The 20489-nt window shown below is 32.4% G+C and overlaps 1 protein-coding gene across 3 annotated transcripts in view; it reads right to left on the minus strand.

The window, feature by feature from the left end:
• LOC123673742 (serine/threonine-protein kinase Genghis Khan) overlaps positions 1-20489 on the minus strand; it is a 50700-nt gene that overhangs the window by 18255 nt on the left and 11956 nt on the right. For 2 of the 3 annotated variants that reach the window (XM_045608388.1, XM_045608390.1), the window contains exons 9-17: positions 15448-15707; positions 15177-15391; positions 11959-12231; positions 11120-11233; positions 9946-10156; positions 9448-9622; positions 7526-7629; positions 5691-5732; positions 2036-2253 (exon numbers count right to left, since the gene is read on the minus strand). In XM_045608388.1, coding sequence (XP_045464344.1) covers positions 2036-2253; positions 5691-5732; positions 7526-7629; positions 9448-9622; positions 9946-10156; positions 11120-11233; positions 11959-12231; positions 15177-15391; positions 15448-15707 — 1612 coding nt within the window. The remainder of the gene's footprint in view (positions 1-2035; positions 2254-5690; positions 5733-7525; positions 7630-9447; positions 9623-9945; positions 10157-11119; positions 11234-11958; positions 12232-15176; positions 15392-15447; positions 15708-20489) is intronic. The other variant, XM_045608389.1, reaches the window with a different exon arrangement.

The following is a 20489-nucleotide window of genomic DNA, read 5'->3' on the forward strand; positions in this document are numbered from 1 at the left end:
TCAACAGAATTTTAACAAATGGTACATTTCCTGAAGAACTAAAAATTGCCAAGGTGGTACCAGTATGGAAAAAGGAAAAAAGATGTGATTTAAATAACTACAGGCCTATATTAATACTTTCGAGTTTCTCTAAAATAGTTGAAAAGTTAATCAAAACAAGAATGATGGACTTTATCCAAGAAACGATCAAATTTGACGAGAATCAGTATGGCTTCCAGAAAAAAGTAATACTTTAACAAGCTACATTATACCTGTTCGAACATGTGCTAAAGGAAATGAACCAGAACAAATATGTTGCTATTGTGTTTATAGACCTCAAAAAGGCGTTTGACACTGTTGACATACAACTGCTGTTGGAAAAGCTTGACAAAATGGGCTTCCGTGGAGTGTGCCAGAGCCTGCTGAAGACATACTCAATGGGTAGAATACAGTATACCATCGAGATAGAATATGAGGAGACGCTATGAGCTGTTATCGTGCTAGAAAAAAAGTGACCAGTAGGCGGGACTAATTCTATTACTAAAATTGGAGAAAGATCAGGATCGGATTAAGTAAACTTTCACGAAGGAATACAAAAATAAACCGTGTTCATCACTTTTTAAGCAATTTAAGCATTGTTCACAATGTTTGGTTTCAAATAATATACAACATATCCTGCCATATAAATTTTAATATATTTAGAGTATGGTGAAGATGGATATGCAGATATGCAAAAATTGTGAATACGGATCTGTTCACTACTATGAAATGTTATTGGTCAAAAGTTGACCGAGATCTACATCCAAAATGGCGACGTGGTACCGCTTTAAGTCACGTGATGTCTCCTCTCTATTCTATATCGATGCAGTATACTGTACTGGATGGTTATGGAAGTCACAAGAGAGTGTTGAGGGTAGGGGTGGCCCAAGGATCTGTATTGGAACCAATCATGTATCTTCTCTATGCTCACAGCTTAAGATTCCTAAATTTGAATTCTAAATATCTTGTGTATGCTGATGACACTGTGTTGCTCCTATCAGATGCTTATTCCGAAAATTTAAAGCATGATATTAACTGTGATAAGCAAAAAACTATGAATGGCTGTGTCAAAATAGACCAAGTATAAATACCGATAAGACTGTCTACATGGTAATGAAACAAAAAAACAAAAAGTCCTGTGATATAGAAATAACAATAAATAACATAAAATTGAAAGAAGTTACAAGAATATAAATACCTAGGATTAGTACTGGATAATAAATTAACGTGGAGTAGTAATGTAACTACTGTGATATCAAGGATCTCTCCCTTGATAGGTGCTATAAGGAGATGTTCTCACTTACTCGATATTCGAAGTGAATATCTGTTGTATAATGGTTTCATAAAACCGTATATCAAATATTTAATACCCTGCTGGAGAAACGCACCCACTTATGTAATTAATAAGCTACAGAGAACCCAGAATAAAGCAGTTAAAAGTATCTTCAATATAGAACATAATACTCCAACAAAACATGTATATGAAAAAACAAAAATTCTTGACATAATGAAAGTGAGAAAATTAGAACAGATAAAATTAATATATGGCATAAGGAGCAATGAATTAAAGTCGAATAAAATTGAAGCAGACACTGCAATATCATAGCCACTTGACAAGACAAAGAGAGACACTTTGAAACGACCTTAGGAGGACAAATAAAACACAGAATTACCCGATCTACAGAAGGATAAATGTATTTAACTCCGCCCCTTCAGATTTGGTTAGCATCAGAGATTGGAAGAAGTTATCAGACTAGAATAGATTTTATTTTTGTTATTTTAGTTAAGTTTAAAATATTATTTCTGTTGTTGTTTTCTGGTTTCAAATAATAATATAATTGTTAGGCCCTGGTGCCAGTAATGTTTTTGCTGTTTAAGGGTCAACAATAAAGATTATTATTATTATCTTCATTTTTCATATATGTTCATTGCCGGTTTTTTAACATGCGAAAACATAACTTTTCTTTTATCAAAAAAAAACCCTTTACTATACTTATATAATTTTTAAAAAACATACCATACTGGCTTCGGAGAGATTGCTTTTAGAACTTGTCAAACTCAACGCTCTGTTATCCTCTATGTCTCCCTCCTCCGATTCTATCGAGCCTCCTTGATAAAGAAGCGAAGGAACAGGCGGTACATTGTCATAATTTTGTTGGTTCTGCAATTGTGATGAACTGTTCTCCTTCAAGAATTGATCCAGATAGGACATTTGGGAAGCCGGCCTTTCAGATACTAAGAAAGAAAAACGTTTCAGTATCGTGCATCGGAATTTCAACAGGTGATTAGAAAATTATATTTCAAGCAACTTGAAACAAAAGGTGAGTTCAAACAGTATGAATGATTTATGAGGTGTACTTGATGACATGTGAACAAATTTGGGGAAAATGTTTAGCGTTTACTACAAAACAGGTAATTCTATAAAGAATTTAACGATCATGATGTTGAATTGGTCATCAGAATTAGTTAGTTTAACATTTTCGATATTCGGTAAAAACGTGTGTAGTATTTCCACAGACACAAAGAAAATACAAAATAGTAGTATAATGTCGATAGTTAGGTGAGGTCTTCCAAGTTTGAGATATACAGGGTAGCCCTTATAAAATAGTCCAGCCGGATAATTTCATAAGTTTTGTGATTGCAAACTCGGATGTACGATCATATCTTTAATCGAAGCGGTAACCTCCAACATATGGGAATCTCAAAATGCACTGGTTTCTGGATTTTCTTTGTGAAATTATACAATCAGAGATGATCATATAATTGTCTTCATTTCAAAGAAATATGCTTAAGATTGCTATTACCCATACTCGAAACACTTACATGACAGTGGTTCATATTATTTCAATATTTACAATGTTATCAGCGATAGTCTTATTTAGAATATATAAACCGAATTGAACTTCTCAAATATTCAGAAACACAATTCTATCGATAGCTCAAGTATTATTAGGGGCCATGAATACCAAATAGGCATCGATTGTAAAACATCGACGCTCCTTAAACATCGGTGTTAACATTGAAACGTTGATATTGTTTTTTAAAAAAATAAACTTAAAAAAATATAGAAATGTACTAATATTGAAATATCAAAATGCTTAATAAGAATGGTGACAAATGCTTTGTCACACATTCTGTAACAAGAATTTGTAAAACTTCTTGAACATAAATCAAATAAACATTACAAGAAAAATAAAAACGGAAAAATATTCTGAATAAAAAAAATTTTAAATCGCAGAATTTTTTAAGACTTGATTGCATGGAAAGAGCCTTTCCAATGCTACTTTTCTTGCAATTCATTCATAAAAAATTCTGAGATTTAAATGAACTTTTTCTCTTATCCAAGGGATTTTTTTTTTATATATTTTTTTGTTTTTATTTTTCTTGTAGAATTTATTCGAGGAACATGTTTATATTTGCTTCAAATTTTTGTTACATAATGTAATAAAATTACAATGAGATTGTTATAAACAATTTTGATTTTCAATAATGGTATATTTCTATATTATTTCTTCTTCTTCCAATGCATATCCACTAATGGATGTTTGCGATAACATTTTCCATCGCTTCTCTATTTCTTGCGGTATGTATCAAGGACTGTATATCGTGCAGCCCTGTCCACCGCCTATTATTTCAGCGACAATAATATTTTTTTCAATAAATAATATCAACGTCTCAATGTTAATATCGATTTTAAAACGAACGCCAAACGAAATTTTGTTAGCATACTATAAATAATACTAACAAAACTATTGTCACTTTAACCCTATTGTCATTTGAGATACTTGAGGGGATCACTACAATGCTTGGAAATGATTATACAGCCACGAATTTTAGTCACAAGATGTTTCCTTACAAATTAAAATTAACCTGGACTGTTTTATATGGACCACCTGTATAGTTCAGATATATAATGTTTTCTTCAGATTCTGTTATAACCTTCACAACGGAAATACCCTAGAATACGCTATTTGCATTAATTCAATAAATAGTTATGAAAAATTACCCGAAATTATTTAATTAGAAACATCTACATTCTACACTTCGCCAATGAATTAACGCACCACTAAAAATTAGTGTTTAAGATACATTTTCGTCAAAACTACTTCTCCGATTTGGAATTTTTTTTTTTTTTTAATTTTCTCCTGAACGCGAATCTGTAAACCGTATGCACATAAAAACATCTATTTTACAAATAGCGTGTTTTGCAACTATAGCCTGCTCTTTTCACAAAATTTGTAACAATATCTAGAGTGTAACAGTTACATTATTGTTGGAATAGAAATTACACTTTAGCCTCATCGTTTTTCAACATTTTCTTTTTTGGTGCACTTCATTATCTTTCTTATTACTCGAGAAACATCGTTTTATAGCATGACATGATTTCATTGAATTTAATTAAAATTATCAGCACGGAAGTAGAAATTTGTATCTAGACATCAAGACTTAGTAGCAGGCTATGGAAAAACAAAGAGTACCAGTAATTGTCAAATGCAAATGCTTAGTGTCAGTGTAGGATTTTTTGCAAACTCTTTTATTATTGAATATGCAACGGGAAACAAGAAATATTACACGCGAAAATGTGCTCAAAACACATTGTTCGAAGTAGGTTGGAGTTACTAGACAATTGGTGAAAGATTTCATGTTGGTCACACACAACCGTTTTATTTCTTTGACTGATCGCACATAATTTGTGATCTTTAATGGGAAACAAGGATTTTTGTTGATGCAAGATGATGCCAGGCCTTACGTCGCTCGAATTGTGATAAATTATTTAGAGGCAGTCGGTATCATTACCAGGGAATGGCAAGCTCGAAGCCCGGATTTAAATCCTATATAGAATCTCTGGGATATTCCTGGGTAAAGATTACAAGAGACACGTAACTTGAAAACTTTGGAAGACATACGCCAGATACTGATTGCAATTTAAGAAGACCTGGACCAAAATGGCATAAAGTCTCTTATTTCAAGTATGAACCATCGTTGCCAAGAAGTTATTCGTACCAGAGATGGAAATACTCGCTACTGGCACTTTCGTTTAACTTTTTTCTTTTTATTGTGTTTCGTTTTTTCGTTTTTAAATTTGGATCTTCATTTTCCATAAAATCATGTTATGCTATAAAATCGAAGATCAAAAAATGATTAAAAATGAAAATGTTAAAAAAAAATAAGGCTACAGTGTAAATTCTTTTCCAACTTGATCAGGTAACTGTTACACTTTACAGATTGTTACTAATATTATGAAAAAACAAACAGGCTATAATTGCGAGACCCGGTATTTATAAAATAGAGATTTTTATGCTCATACTGTTCACAAACTAAGATTCAGAATAATATGTCTTGCCATTAAAAAAAAACTTTCAAATCGGACAAATAGTATTTAAGGAAAACTTTTGCCTGATTTTTAGTGGTCCGTTAATTTATTGGCGAAGTGTATTTATTATTGAAGTTTTTCACGATATTTCATATTGAATATTTCATTCCAATCAAATGATAATATTTCTGAATGAGACCTAATTCAAACCTCAAATACAGAAAAAAGTATTAAAATTAAAATAATGATAATAATACATAGTAAATAAATATTATTAGCACTCCAAGCAAAGTTATCGTAATTAATGAAAAATAAAACGGCAAAGCGTGTTATATCAGACTTAGCTGTGTGGACTAACCCTTTGTTTGATGAGTGCTCACTGACGAAATTCCCACACTAGCTGCTTGCAACGTATAATTTTCTTAAAACTTTAATATGGTGATAAAATGAACAAAACTGATAATGAATTGTTTTTTTTTTATTCATGTATCTAAACAATTATGTTCAACTCTATTATTATTTTTTATTATAAAATAAGAAAACAAAGGATGCACAGAGATATTCTATTCGGTAAAGGATGATTTCAGATTCATCTAAATCCTAAATGAAAAGACTATAGATGAAATTTTTCTTCATTGGAACCGAAAGAAAATCTAAATTACATGTCTGCGAGTTACTGTGTTGATGTCTGGCTGAACTATCAGTGACAGTGAATTTATTACCACTGTCAAATGTGTCAGATAAATATACCTTTTTTCAAATTCAAACTTATGTCTTGAATCAAAGAAGAAACAGTATTTAAATGAAATAAGAATAATTCCAAAGCAATTGCGATGTTACTATAATCTATGGAGACCCTGTAATAATGGGTTATTTCCAGTTTTTCACATTAGTGTTAACTAGTAAGCTAGCAGATCTACCTTTTCGGTAGAACTACATACATAGCAGGTATATTCACTTAGTAATGGGTTAATTTTATTGTTTTTTCATTTTTAAATTTTAAAGCCTACGTCCTTCAGTCGTCCCTAATAAATTCAATCTAAATCTTGTATAATTTTACAAAAAAAAAAAAAAAACTATGGCATGGTTATGGTATTATGCTTCCTCATCCTTCACTCCTTAACAGTCAGGATTCTACAGTACGTTTTTATCGGTGTTTATCATTTCCAGAGAAGTTCTAATTTAACTTAGAACACAACCTTTATACCCATACAGAACAACATCGGACTAGTAGAACGAGAAATATTGAGGTAATTCCAAGTTTGCGCATGAGTAAGAATACTGCATAATAAGGTTGCAGACTTTTAACGGCTGCAATAATCGTTACTCTCTTACAGGTCACGCAAATATTGCAATTGTTTTAAAACTTACCGTTTGTTACAAAGTAATTCGCAGAAATCAAAGAAAGTCATAATGATATTCACTAATCGTTCCTCTGAACTGTTCTACTATCTTTTGAGAGAAGAAAAATGTCAGTGTTAGAATGAAACACTAATCTTTCGGTATTCTTTTCCAATGAAAAAATAAACTGAACAAACACATAACAAGAGTTATATATTCCTTTATCGGAAGAATCGATAAATGTGAATTTCTTCGAGCAGCCTTGTTTTTTTATGATACACAGATATAAAAAGTGGAACTTTCATTTGGTAGTAGATACGTATACACATGAAACATGTAAACAAAATTGAAAAAAAAACAAAATTAAAATGTTCAGATGCTAAATATGGACTAAATAAAAATAAACAAATAAACTCGTGATTGATATGTTCAACCATATACTCGTATGAAGAGTAACATTATTCCCCAGAAGCAGGAAGTGATTCCAATGACCAGGGGTAGATGCTTCAACCATGAGCTGACTGAATACACATATAACAATTACCATCCCAACTGGGAGTGCTAATATACATTGTAGCCACATGTTCAAAATGAAAATTTCCAGAGACTACAGTCTTTTATAGATCCTTGTCTAATCATGTCAAAATTTGGAAAATGGTAAATGTGAATAGGTGGATTGTTGTTGAAATAATAGGTAAATAAAAAAATACCGCAACATCTTATTAGTATCCAAGTGTTAAAATCGATTGTATTGAAAGTCTTCAATAATATATCTAGTACACATTGGCTACAATGTTTTATTGTTAATAACAAATCGTAGTGATAGAATTTTAATACAGAATATGTACTTACATCCTTCTGAGTCTAATCTACTTTGAAGATCTTTTACTTGTTTTTCTCGCCTTTTCACATCCAAAGCTAATGAATCATTTCGTTGTCTGTATTCTCTCAGTTCCCTAAATAAATGAAAAAAAAATTATTTGAGGCCTCTTCCAAAAACTAATCACAAATCTTTCAAAACCTTCTTTACGTAAAGCTTTGCTCAATAAGCCGCAGGCCTAACCAATAAAAACCCTTTTTTTTTTCCTTAAAAAGATTTTTTTTCTTTCACATTTGAGAACTATTTTTCTTAATTTCTGCATTCAATCGCACGTCCCAAAATACAGATGCCATAACCTTGCCAGCTGATGTTTGAGATTTAAGTCAATTTGGACGGCTTTCCACTCAATTGACGCTCTCTTCGACTCAGAAAAAAAAAGTGTAGTTATGAACCCATGTTTCCTCCACTGTTGCATATCGATGCAAAAAGTTCTGGTTATTCCGCTCAAACAGCCGCGAACATAGTTTGGAATCCACAATGAAGACTCAAATATTCACCCAAAAGAAGTAAATACAATGCCTTCTGATATCTTCAACTCAACTGCTGTCTCACACGACTTCAATTTACAATTGCTAAAAACAGTTTCGTGGAATTTTTGATGATTTTTGAAAGAGCTGATGAATTCGGGCGACCAGAGCGTTGAGCATCGTCGGTGGCTATCGTCCACCTTTCAACTGTTGTAGTCGATGGAGCAGAGTCTGAATAACACTTATCAAGCCAACGGTATGCTTGCGACATTATTTTTTTCCCATAAAAAACATTATTTTATCGATACGCGAAACTCGTTTTTACCCATTTTTCAAACATCAAAAAATTTTGCGTCACTTATGGTGGGTTCCGTAAAACTTCTATCTTGGTGATTGCCTTTATTAAAGCATTTCTGTTTTCAATTTCAGTTCAGAGAGAGAAACCAAATTTATTGATCTTTCAATCAAATGGCTATCTACCGCAGTCTTCCAGCAAGTTATTTAAAGTTTTATATTACATTCAATTAGAAATTATCAGAAAATATAAAAAACAACTATTATTCTATTGATTTTTGTTTGAAAAGTGGTAACTTTGCCTTTGGTGCAGCTAAGATATCTAAAAACCTGTTTTATGGACTGATTAGATTTTATTTTGCCAATTTTGAGAATATAAGTTGAGTTTTGTTATGTCAACTGTAGGTAGCGCTTTTTACAAATTTTGACATACTCGGTTACACATCGCTTTTGATTGGTCAGGATCGGGTTTTAATTAATGTATCCAATCAAAATCAACGGAAAAAAGATCGAAATGACAAGTATGACATTGCGGCGCCGCCACTAACTAAAACTAATATTTTCAATTTGGTCGAATGTCATTCCATTCAAAATTTGACGAGTGCATACACCATGCTTTTAGACATCTTAGGTGCAGCTGATTTCAGTTTTTGGCACTTCCATAGATTTAAAATTACAATCAACAAGTTGATCAGTCAATCAAAGTTTTATGATACCTTCAATATCTCGATCCAAACTTGAAACTATCTTCCGAAATGTTGACAGCTGACATGAACTTATTGAGTAATGATTGCTACTAAAGTCACGAAACTTCTTACATCTTAGATAATTTTGATTTCAAACGCATCTAAAAACCTAACCTAACCCTGTTGAAGTAAAATAGAAAATAATAATACTGTAACAGAAAGCGACAGTAGACAAATGAGAATATAGAATTAGCAGAAATCTATGTTCTATCAAATAACCTCTCTTCTTATTTGGTTGTCATCGATGATACTGACTGATGAGCTCCAAAAAGAGCAAAACCAGTTTTCGCTACTCAGCTTCACTGACAGCACGGTGTCAGTGTCAAATATTCTCACTTACTCAAGTATGTTCACTCATGAAAGTAATAAATAAAATTAACAACTTACTTTTGGGCCGCATGTAATGCTTCTCTTGTTTTGCTGAGATCTTCACTGATTGCCTGTTTAGCCTGAATTTCAGATTGTAACGAACTCTGCAAGTTGAGTAATTCCATTTTGTCCAACTTCTGTGATCTCCGATTCCTCCAATTCTTATCTCCACCAGCAACTGCATTCGATACACCTGAAATATGTAACTAGTTTCTTTATCGATGAAATAAAATAGTTTTTGAGCGTTTTAACAAATCTGTAATTTTAAAAACGGACAGAATTTTCATAGAATCTCGTCAAAAAAACGCAGCCTAAAAATTTTGTAAATTCCAATTTAAAATCACAAATTTCAACAAATGATCTCATTTTTTTTATTTAGATTTTCGTTTTTGATTAGAAGCAATTTATTATTGCGCCACTATAATTTTACCATAGCTTTTCTACGTTGAAATACTATTAAGTAGAATTTTCATTAGACCTGATTGGAAACGAAGAAAGGAATAAAACTTTACATACCAGCATGTTTAAGGTAATCTAACTCTTCAGTCATTTTGGTAGCCAATGCCTGGAGATAAGCTCTAGCATCCTTTTCATCGCTAACCCATTGAATGATTTCGGTCAACTGAGATTCCCACTGACCTAAAGATTCCTGTTTGTTTCGTAACTGTTCATATTCTACCTCTAAATTCGCTCGTTCGGATTGTAGTCGATTCATCGATTCGGTGAGCTGAGAATGAGAAAATTCTGATACCGAAAGGGGAACTAATATAATAAATCGGAATCGATATTTAAAGATTCAAAATTTCAACTTAACTAAAGGTTTAACATTACTACATTGAAAGCAACACATCAATAGCGAAATTACCAGCACTTTCTAAACATCTGCTGCCTAAAATATTAATTTTTTTATTTCATAAACAAATTATACAGGATATTCCACCATTGATGCAAAGCTCTATCACGGTTTAGCAGCGCTACGGTTTAGCAGCGCTGAAATTTTTTAATGTTTTTTGGATACAATATTATTAGCTTCATTAAAGCAACATTCTCAAACTGTTTGGAAATATACAGGGTGTGCCAAAAAAATGTTAATGTCATATTTTTCATTTGGAACACTCTGTTATTAGGTACAGAATTTTCAGATTGCATGGAATAAATGAACCCAAAGTGTCATATGCTTAAAACTGGCCATTTTTGAGATATTTCATAAATTTGAGGGTCCTTGGAAAACTTAATAAATTCTAAATGAATCAATTTGTTAAAATAAGTTTTTAAAAGTGAATACTAGAAGAACAAAGGTAATCACTGACTTTTTGGTGTTCAAAATGAGTCGATTTATTGATGACTTATTCAAAGGTTAATATTGGACTTATTCCAAATGGCACACCCTATATTTTATTTTCACATTTGGTAAAGAATTTTTCAAAGATAATAACATTTTCTATGTTATAAAAGAATAAAATACATACTTTGCCATTTGAAATATCGATATGATTATATGAATTATCTGAGTTTTTAGATTTATTTTTATTTGGACTAACATATTATGTTTTTGGTAAATTATTATATATGTATATCGTTCTTAAAAGCGTAAATGCGTACGTCAAAAAATAGGCCAACTTTTTTTAATACTATCAAATAGTCTATAGGGGACATATGGTTGTTAGTATAAAAGCAATATACAACCTACCTCTCTTTCAATTAAATCTCTTTGGTTTTCAGCCTCTTGCAATTGTTCCCTCAGTGATGTTACTTCTAAGTTGTATCGTGTTTGCTGCTGATTGAGCCTTTCATTATATTGAAGCTGAAAAATTTCATTGTAATTATTAAAAAAAAAGAAGACCGCAGAGTTCCTAAATTGGAGGTACAAACGAAAATGACAGATTCCTTGAATCATTTCAGGAAAAATGAATGCATTATAAACATGGGCCTGCAAACGCTTTATTCTCGAGATACAGTTTGTTAAAGTTTGATTAGTTTTCAAGTTTTTTTTCTCATTGCACCTTCCATTCACAAGTTATTTAATTCAAATTTGGAATAGATATTCCAATTTGAAGTTTTCACATGTGATATGCTAATTTTGAATGCAAATCTAAAGGGTGAAATTTTTTTCTTTCCTCCAGAACCTTTTTAGTGAAACACTGGCAGTTAAGAAAAATATAAAAAGAAACATTGGTCCAGTACTACACTTTTTGGTTTTATATAGTTTTTTCATATCTGCTGCCGATTTCAAGAAAAAAAATTTCAAAAAATTCTCTGGTAATCCACGGGAAAGTTCAAATTATTACAAAGATCCAGTTAATGAGCTGTGATGAATAAATTAATTATAAGTTTTGGTATTTATTAACTAATCTGTAGAGAAGATCAATAAAGATTGCCATAAACAAACGCAATTGCAGCATTTGAGATCCACATTTACCTGAAGTCTTCAAATTGATAGCAGAAAAAGCTATATTTATATTTAACTTCAATTTATGGAATATCTTCTTGTGATAGATATTTCAATAACCAAGAAAAAGTAATACATACCTCCAATTTCTCCAGTTCAGCTTTGAACCTCAAATTATCTTGATCCCTGGGACCCAGTTCGTTTTTCACCCTCAATCTGTCTGATTCTGCTTGCATCTGTCTACAATATTCTTCTGATCTTTCTCTGAGTTTTCTTTCTTTTGTGGCTTCGCCTAGGGCTTCTTCCACTCTTGATTCAAGTTCACGACGTAGCTTTTCAGCCCTTCTAATATCGTTTCTTAGGGAATCTACCTTTTGCATTGCCGTTTCCAGTTCTTCTTCTTTATCTCTTACCTGCAGATAAAAAAATAGATTAAGTACTTGATAGCTTCTGGTTAGATCAATACATTCATAGTTATTTATAATACAAGTGGAGAAGCCATTGATGATTCTTCCACGAGTCCAAAATTCAAAAACTAGTCACGAAATTGCGAGTTTCTTAAATTTATTTATTTATAGTTTTTGTTAGAATGAGTCTCCTCTATGAGTATTATACAATATTACCTCTAATTCACTGGATTTTCATTGATATCAATGGAATATTTCCATGAATATTGTTTAGTGATTTTTGCATGTTAGTTGGCAGAACTGTTTTCTGTATCACCAATTTGACAGATATTGGATAAATTCTTGACAGAAGAGTTCCCAATACCAACTTATAATAATGAAATATAACTAAGAAACTGAGATATTCCCGTACGATTTTATTCTACAAGGTATGGTTGAATCAACGGATTAGCCACAGAATTAGAGAAACCAAATATCTAACAGTACTGAAATGCGAAAGCCATTTCTGCCTCTCTTTACATACTTCGCCTGCACTAGAGCCTCTCTCTTTTCACATTTACAATACAGATTTTCATATATTACATTAAGCCATTTTCAGGGCTATTTTTGAGCCTGAAGGTCCGTCTTTTGAATTAAAACAAAATAAGCATGCCCTCCAGGTTAATTTTGAAGTCTGAGTCAGGCATGCAGCTCAATCTAGCTTCTTTGAGTTGTTCTATGAAACAAGAAGATTTCAAGGCCTCTTGTTGAAATATCAAGTCCACCAAAACAATTTTTATTTACAAATGTAAACGACCAGTATTTCAGTGTTTTTATGCAGAATGGGTTTTTAAAAACTTGCCATTGGCATACCTCCAAAGTTATAAGAGGAATGAATCAACCAATTGAATATGTATTAATAGTATAGAGGAGAAACAATAATGACCCCTCGCCCCGACCAATTCAATGTGCTCTAGTCACCACAAAACACGAAATTCTAATGGCAGCCCCCTTGTGATAACAAATTCCATCTTCAAGGTCTTGAACTGATTGGCTCAAGCCCCAAAGAAATAAGTGTGAAGGTAAATAAATAATGAGTTAATTCTTACAATAATTGCACAACAATACACAATGAAAAGAAAATACGTCAGAAATTACAGATCATCTCGTACAACTATCTAGGTATTCACCTATATTATATGGCTCTATTTCTAATAAGAATTCAAAAGCTTGCTGCTTGAATTTTTTGGAAAACATTCACCGATTCACATGAATTCCACATTATTCTTACAAAGTGAGAGATTGACAGATGCATAAAGATATAATAATAATAATAAACCGACTTTATTCAACAAATGTACATACATTTGCTCCGAAAAGGCGAAGATTAGCTGAAGCTACTCTTGAGTATGTTTAGTACAACTCTGGCTTCTATACTGATTAAAACAATTATCATTTTTCTGAAGGAACAGAAGACATTTGTATATATACAAGGCAATCACTGTAAGAATTCCAGTCTCCTCAAACTTTCCCCAACAAGATTCCTTATATCTCATCCTCAGCTTCCCATATGATATTAAATATTGGAAACTAGCAAAAAAGACCATCTTCAGAATGCTCCATCCCACATGCATTCTGAGGGCACGCAGGGAGAAGGCAGCCGATGACAGTCTCCTACTGAAGTGTTAGGAGAATCTATGATAATGTTTGTGTCATCTACATATAGAATTGGTTATTGACTTTTCTGGTAAAGCACTTCAAGAAGATCTTTTACGAACATCATAAACAAAAGAGGCCCCTAAATACTTCCCTGTGGTACTCCTTGGATGTTACTCTCCTAACTAGAGGCATAACATTATCCACCACTACCTTGACCCTCTGCTTGCGATTTGTTAAAGTTTTGTATCAATTTCAGCTGTTCATTCCTGATGCCATATCGCTCAAGCTGTCAAAAGCTTTTGATAGATCAAGTAAAATGCCAAGAGGCATCCTCCCCATTTTAAGCCCATCACAAGATCTCGGTGGTAAATTGTGATCACCTCTTCAAAACTTTACGGAAACATTTCTGCAAAATTGCGATTGTATCGTTGCTTGTGTAGCACGTAGCGCTGTCTTGTTGAAAATAAACGTTGTCCACATTAATGACTTCCAATCCCAGCCCTAAATATTCTTAATCATAGGTCGGTAGCGCGAATCTTTCACCGTAACAGTTCCACCAGCCTCTTTTTTGAATAAGTAAGATCCAATCGCACCATCAGCCTAAAAACCGCACTAAACAATGACACTTGATGATGGATAGGCTTTTCAACAATCATTCTTGGATTTTCCGATCGTCTCGAGTTCGTTTGTTAACTGAATTGTGATTAAAAGATTTAAAAGCCTAAATCTTTTTCAAGATACGGTAAAATGTCATTTGCAGATTGCCTTATTCCCAAGATCGGCGAGCAAGAAATCTGGATTTTCGTCAACACTGTGGCCTACAGCAGCAATATATTCTCAGTTATTCTTGAGCGACGCACACAGTTTCGATTCTTCACATCACTAACTTGTCCCAACAGCTCAAATTATTCCACCAGTTTCACTATTACCGGCTGAGAAGGTACTTCACGGTGAGCCAAAAGTGGCTAGCTATTTTGCTAGAGAATTTAAACAATTTCAATGCGTTGTTGAAGCGTGTATCGTTCCATTTTTAGTAATGGCGTAGTTTTAACTTATTAAATGTCCAAAAATGACAGCTGCCCAGATAGCGGGCTATTCAAACCTTGTATTGGAAGACCCTTTACATGACCTCAAATAAACCATGTGCGAAATGGAGAATTTTGAACTGAAACTCACACCAAACAAAAGAAATGACGTAATATTCATCAAACTTGGTCAAGAACTTCGGCCAAGAAATAATAAATTGACATTAAAAAGACATAGTGTAATAAGGGATCTATGAATTTCCTGTTGATAACAATTTTTGTACTTACTTGTCTTGATAATTTCTGTTTTTGTTGACGAAGCTCTGAAAGTTTATCAGATACTTCAGCATATTCAGCTAATGCGACTTTTTTCTGGGATAAGCTATCCTTCAGCTCCTTATCTTGAAATTTAAGTTTTTCCATCAAATCAGATTTTTCTTTCTGGGCTTCTTCTTTCTCCTGTTTCATAGACCTAAGAATTTTTTCCATTTCCTTCAATTTGGCTACAGAAAAACACAAAATTAATCATGTTATTTATATGGTAAAAGCCAATATTTACCACTTTCAGAACTATCAATAGTATCCAAAAGCATCTGATTAGAGTTGATACTTTCAAAATTTTTCAACTGAGATTCCAATTCGCCGTTTCTCTTAGTTAACATATTTATTTCATCCTGCAATTTCCTTGTACCGTCGGGAGACATCTTTTTTTCTATTTCTTTACTTTGATTGTTCAATATTATATCATGATTGAGTTTGTTTTGTTTGTCGATTTTGCTTATTGTCGCATCGGCCAGACTACCAAGATCGGATATACAGCTGAAAAATACGAAGTATAATTTGCAGGACTCTTCAACAGTACATAAAACTTATGGAAACACAAGTAACTCACCATTCAACAGAATTTGGAAATTCCATGCTTTCTATTCGTTGCCTAGTCGGTTTTTCACCTTCAAATTTTACTTAAATTTTCGTAAGTTTCTTGCGATTTTTCCGTACTAATGTTAACTGTCTTTATCCAGTATTTATAAGTTGTCCATTAGGTAGGATGGAGGTAGAAGCTTCCTACCTTCCACTTCCAACCGGTTTAGTTTGATTATGATCTATTGCTGACAACCAGGCACAATGAACGTCTCCTGTTGATGTCATTGAAATGCTTATGAATTTCTATAGTTTCCTTATTCATTCTTGTGTTAAGTAGCTCTTAATGTTTGAGATAATTTCTGTCACGAGAACATAGTGTGGAGTCCCGTCGGTCAAAGCATGTTCGGCGAGTATGGACTTATGTGTTTGATTCAATCTGCAATCTTGATTCAATTTTATTCGTTTCTTAAGACTTGTCCCGGTTTCTGAGTTGGTTCGTAAACTGGTCTGAAGTTAGACCTCCGAAGGTTTCCGATTTTGTTAATCACTGAAGGCATGAAGGGCAAACAAACTTTCTCCTCGAAAACCATGAACTGTGGAAAAGTTTCCATTGAAAATAGAAAAAATGAAATATAATCCAAATCCAGGAACACGAATTGAATTGAAAAGTAGATAAGTTCATCACTCATTGAACATGCTTTGACCAAGAGACAAAATATCTTATTCTAGAAGATGAAATCTTTCTCAAACAACCAGAGCTAGTACCCAAGAATGAACATGGAAGCTATTGAAATAAACAAACATTCCTTTAACATTAATTAGAGGAAAGAAACACCAATCCTTCATAACGCCTGATAACCAGCAATAGGTCGCACTTGAACTAAACCAACCAGAAGAGTTGAATTTTTTGACATTTCTTGAATCATTTGTGTTCACTAGGTTATGCCATTTAATCATGGAAAGATACACGCTTCAACAATTTTTAGAAATTGTCGAATTATTTTATCAAAATCAGTGGTGATGAGTGAATACTGAGAGAAATTTAAGAAGAATTCATGAACAAAATGATTCATTTAAATCGGCTTACTATTTGTAGTATTGCAGACAAATTTGGAAGTGAAAGTATGATCAGTACTTGGCACTTTCAAATTTGTCTACAATTCAACGAATAGAGAGTCGATAACTGAATAAATAAATAAATAAATAAATAATAACTTTATTTCAAGGAATCCTCACGATAACAGAGATCAAATGAAATAGACGTCACAAAAAAATATAACTACAAGAGTTTAGTAGCTTCAAAGTATTCGCTCAGCGAATATGGCTCAATATTTACAAGAGAGTTTTTCAGTCTTTTTTTGAACACATTCAGGTTACATGAAATTCTTAAATTACTAGGAAGTGCATTGAACAATTTTATGCACATGTAAGATGGATGTTTTTCCGTCACTGATAATCTGTGAATTGGATAGTGTAAATTTTCTGACCTGGTTCCATAATTATGATGAGTTGTATGCACTTCAAACACTTCTCTATGTTTGAAAAAAAATACTAAACACTCAAATATATATAAAGCATACAGAGTTAAAATACCGTTCTTTTTGAACACCCCTCTACAAGACTCTCTAAATGACATATGATACATAATCCTAACAATTCTTTTTTGAACTCTGAAAATTACATCTACCGCAGAACTACTGCCCCAGAAAATTATTCCATACCTCATAATCGACTCAGCATTTGCGAAATAAACAATCATTAATTCTTTTTCACTTATATACTTTGACAATGTTCTTATGCCAAAACTAATCTTACTGAGTTTAATTGATAAGTACTCAATGTGGTCATACCATTTCATAAATCTATCAACATGTAGACCCAAAAATTTTGTTGATTTTTCTATTACTACAATTCTATTTCCGAGCTGTAAGGTGTCATCCAGATCTCTACGTGATTTATCAGTACTGAAAATTAATGCTGCAGTTTTATCTTCATTTATTTTAAGTTTATTGGAGCAGAGCCAATTTTTAATTATTGTGAAAATTTCATCAGCTTTCTCCTTTAGAACCAAAAAAGTCTCACCTTGTAATAATACGTTTGTATCATCCACAAAGCAAGTAATAATAATTAAAAGGTATTCAACCAATATACACAGATCATTTACATATAGAATAAACAATAACGGGCCCAGTACACTACCCTGAGGTACTCCTGTTTCAACTTTTGTGAACTCTGATTCAGATAACACACCTTCTACTGTTATAACAACTTTTTGATGGCGACCTCCGAGGTAAGACTCAAACCACTTTTTCACCTCATTACGAACTCCCATTCTTTCAAGTTTTTGAAGAAGATAATCATGATTGAGACAATCATATGCCCTTGATTGATCTATAAATAAGCCTAAACCCAGCTTATCATCCTCCAGTATTTTTATTATTTCATGAGTAAATTGAAAAATGGCTGTGATCGGAGACCTACCCCCAAGGTAACCATGTTGAGATTCACTAAATATTCTATTTCTTATACAAAATTCTAAAAGCCTTGCAGACATTGCTTTTTCAAATATCCTAGAAAAACTAGGGAGAAGACTTATGGGTCTATAGTTTTCAACTGCATTTTTATTACCCTTTTTAAAAATAGGTTTTATTAATGAATATTTCAGCTGATCTGGAAATATTCCAAATTTGAAAGAATTATTGACAATATATGAAATCACGGTTTTCAGTTCATCGCTACAAGATTTGATCAGTGACAGAGGCACCTCATCATAGCCACTGCAATGTTTATTTTTGAAACTATTAATTATTAGAACAATTTCTTCAGGCGAAACTGGCGTGAGGGTGAATACTTCCATTATTTCCGGAGAATAATTTACAAAAGGAATATCAGTAATTTCCTTAGCCAACTGTTGAACAAGCGAATCAAAAAATTTGGAAAATTTGTTTGACACCTCAGAAGGTGACCCTTCAACACCACATTCATTGTTATAATTCTTTCCGGTTACATCATTTACTATTGACCACATCATTTTGGATTTGTTATCTGAACTTTGGATCTTTTTCCCATAATAGGAAGCTTTGGATTTAACTAGAAGGGACTCATAGTTTTTCTTTTCAATTTTATAAAGATCATCATATATTTTATGATGAGTTCGCAGTAGTAGAAGATTATCCAATCTATTCTTACATTCCCTAATTTCCTGAGTTTCAAACATCTTTATGGAATCCACCTTACTAACATGAACAAGTTTTTGAGGAAACTTCTCATGGAAGAGCAACAAAAATACATCCATAAAACTCTTCCATTGAGAATAATGTCGTCCATGAATTCTTAAATTTCTCTCAGTATTCACTGACAGTATGAGCGCTGAAAATTATTTAACAATTACTAAACGATTTGGTAAAAAATAATTGTAAACACTTACTACTTTCCACAGTTTTTAATCATTTACGATAATTGTTTCGCCGTCTAAGCGTCTTCATCAGGGTTACATTTGCAATTGCATTTACAATGTAACCCTGATGAAGCCGCTTAGACGGCGAAACAATTGTCGTAAATTATTAAAAACTATGGAAAGTAGTAAGTGTTTACAATTATTTATTATTTTTTACCAAATCAATATGATTTTCCACCAAGTAAGGACTGAATCAATTAAATAATTACTAAACGTTATTGAAGCGTATATCTTTCCATGATTATTGACATAACTAACTGAACACAAAAGACATAAGAAATGTCAAAAAATAATAGTGTTGCCATTATAATTATTTCAAATTGTATAATTCCTATTGAAGAACCCTATACAGGATGAGCTATTTTAAAAGATCCACTGAAATAACTCCTTGGGGAAAACCAGGATCAAAAAATTTTTCAAATGAAAGTTTCGTAGTCTTCACAGGGACAGGGCAGACTTTCAATACGACCTTATTAAATTTCAAGTCTTTTTTTTTTTGAATGGGGGATGCTCATTTTTCTTTGCAGCATATTAATCTTCTCAAAAAACTAAAGTCATTTCGTCTCTTTCGTTTTTTCCATTAAATTATTTTCTCTGGAGATATAAGTTTCATCCTTAAGATGTTCATAATAAAGTACTCCAATGTTAGTCCTCATAGAGTCATTTGTTTTTGTATTGCTTATGATCAGATTGAGAAATAAAACTAGTTTGTTTTCTAAATTTTTTCCAACTGATAATAAAGTCTCACCTCATGCTGAATTTTAAAATTGTTACCATAGCAAAAAAAATCATTGGTACATAATTTTCAATTTTAGAATGTGCCTAATTTCAGACAATTTTCTTTAACATTATTTTTTCTTATTAATGTATTCCTCCCTATTCTTTTCTCGTTAATTGATGCTTTTATCAACCGTCTGAAGCTTTGAACAGATGATAGAACTGTACATTGCTAATCATGCGGAAACTTTTAAACATTCAAATTAGGTTAAATATGTTTTTGATTTAATCTTTGTTTACATCTTTTAACTGAAAAATCTCTTTTTGATTTGTTATTTGTCTCTCCATGAGTATTCACTAATTTAAATATGCTCAGTAGTTTTTGAGTAGAAGATTTTCCTTCTATGTAAAACACTTCATATCCCCATAACGATTAATTTTAACGCAAATACAAAAGGGACCAAATATGCCTAGTTTTATACAAAGAAAGAGATTTTGCAGAGAAAAATGTATATTCCCTATAAATGTATTGTACCTTGAAATGACATTTATATCTAACACCA

Source organism: Harmonia axyridis, chromosome 2, assembly GCF_914767665.1.
Source record: "Harmonia axyridis chromosome 2, icHarAxyr1.1, whole genome shotgun sequence".
Taxonomy (NCBI): Eukaryota; Metazoa; Arthropoda; class Insecta; order Coleoptera; family Coccinellidae; genus Harmonia; species Harmonia axyridis.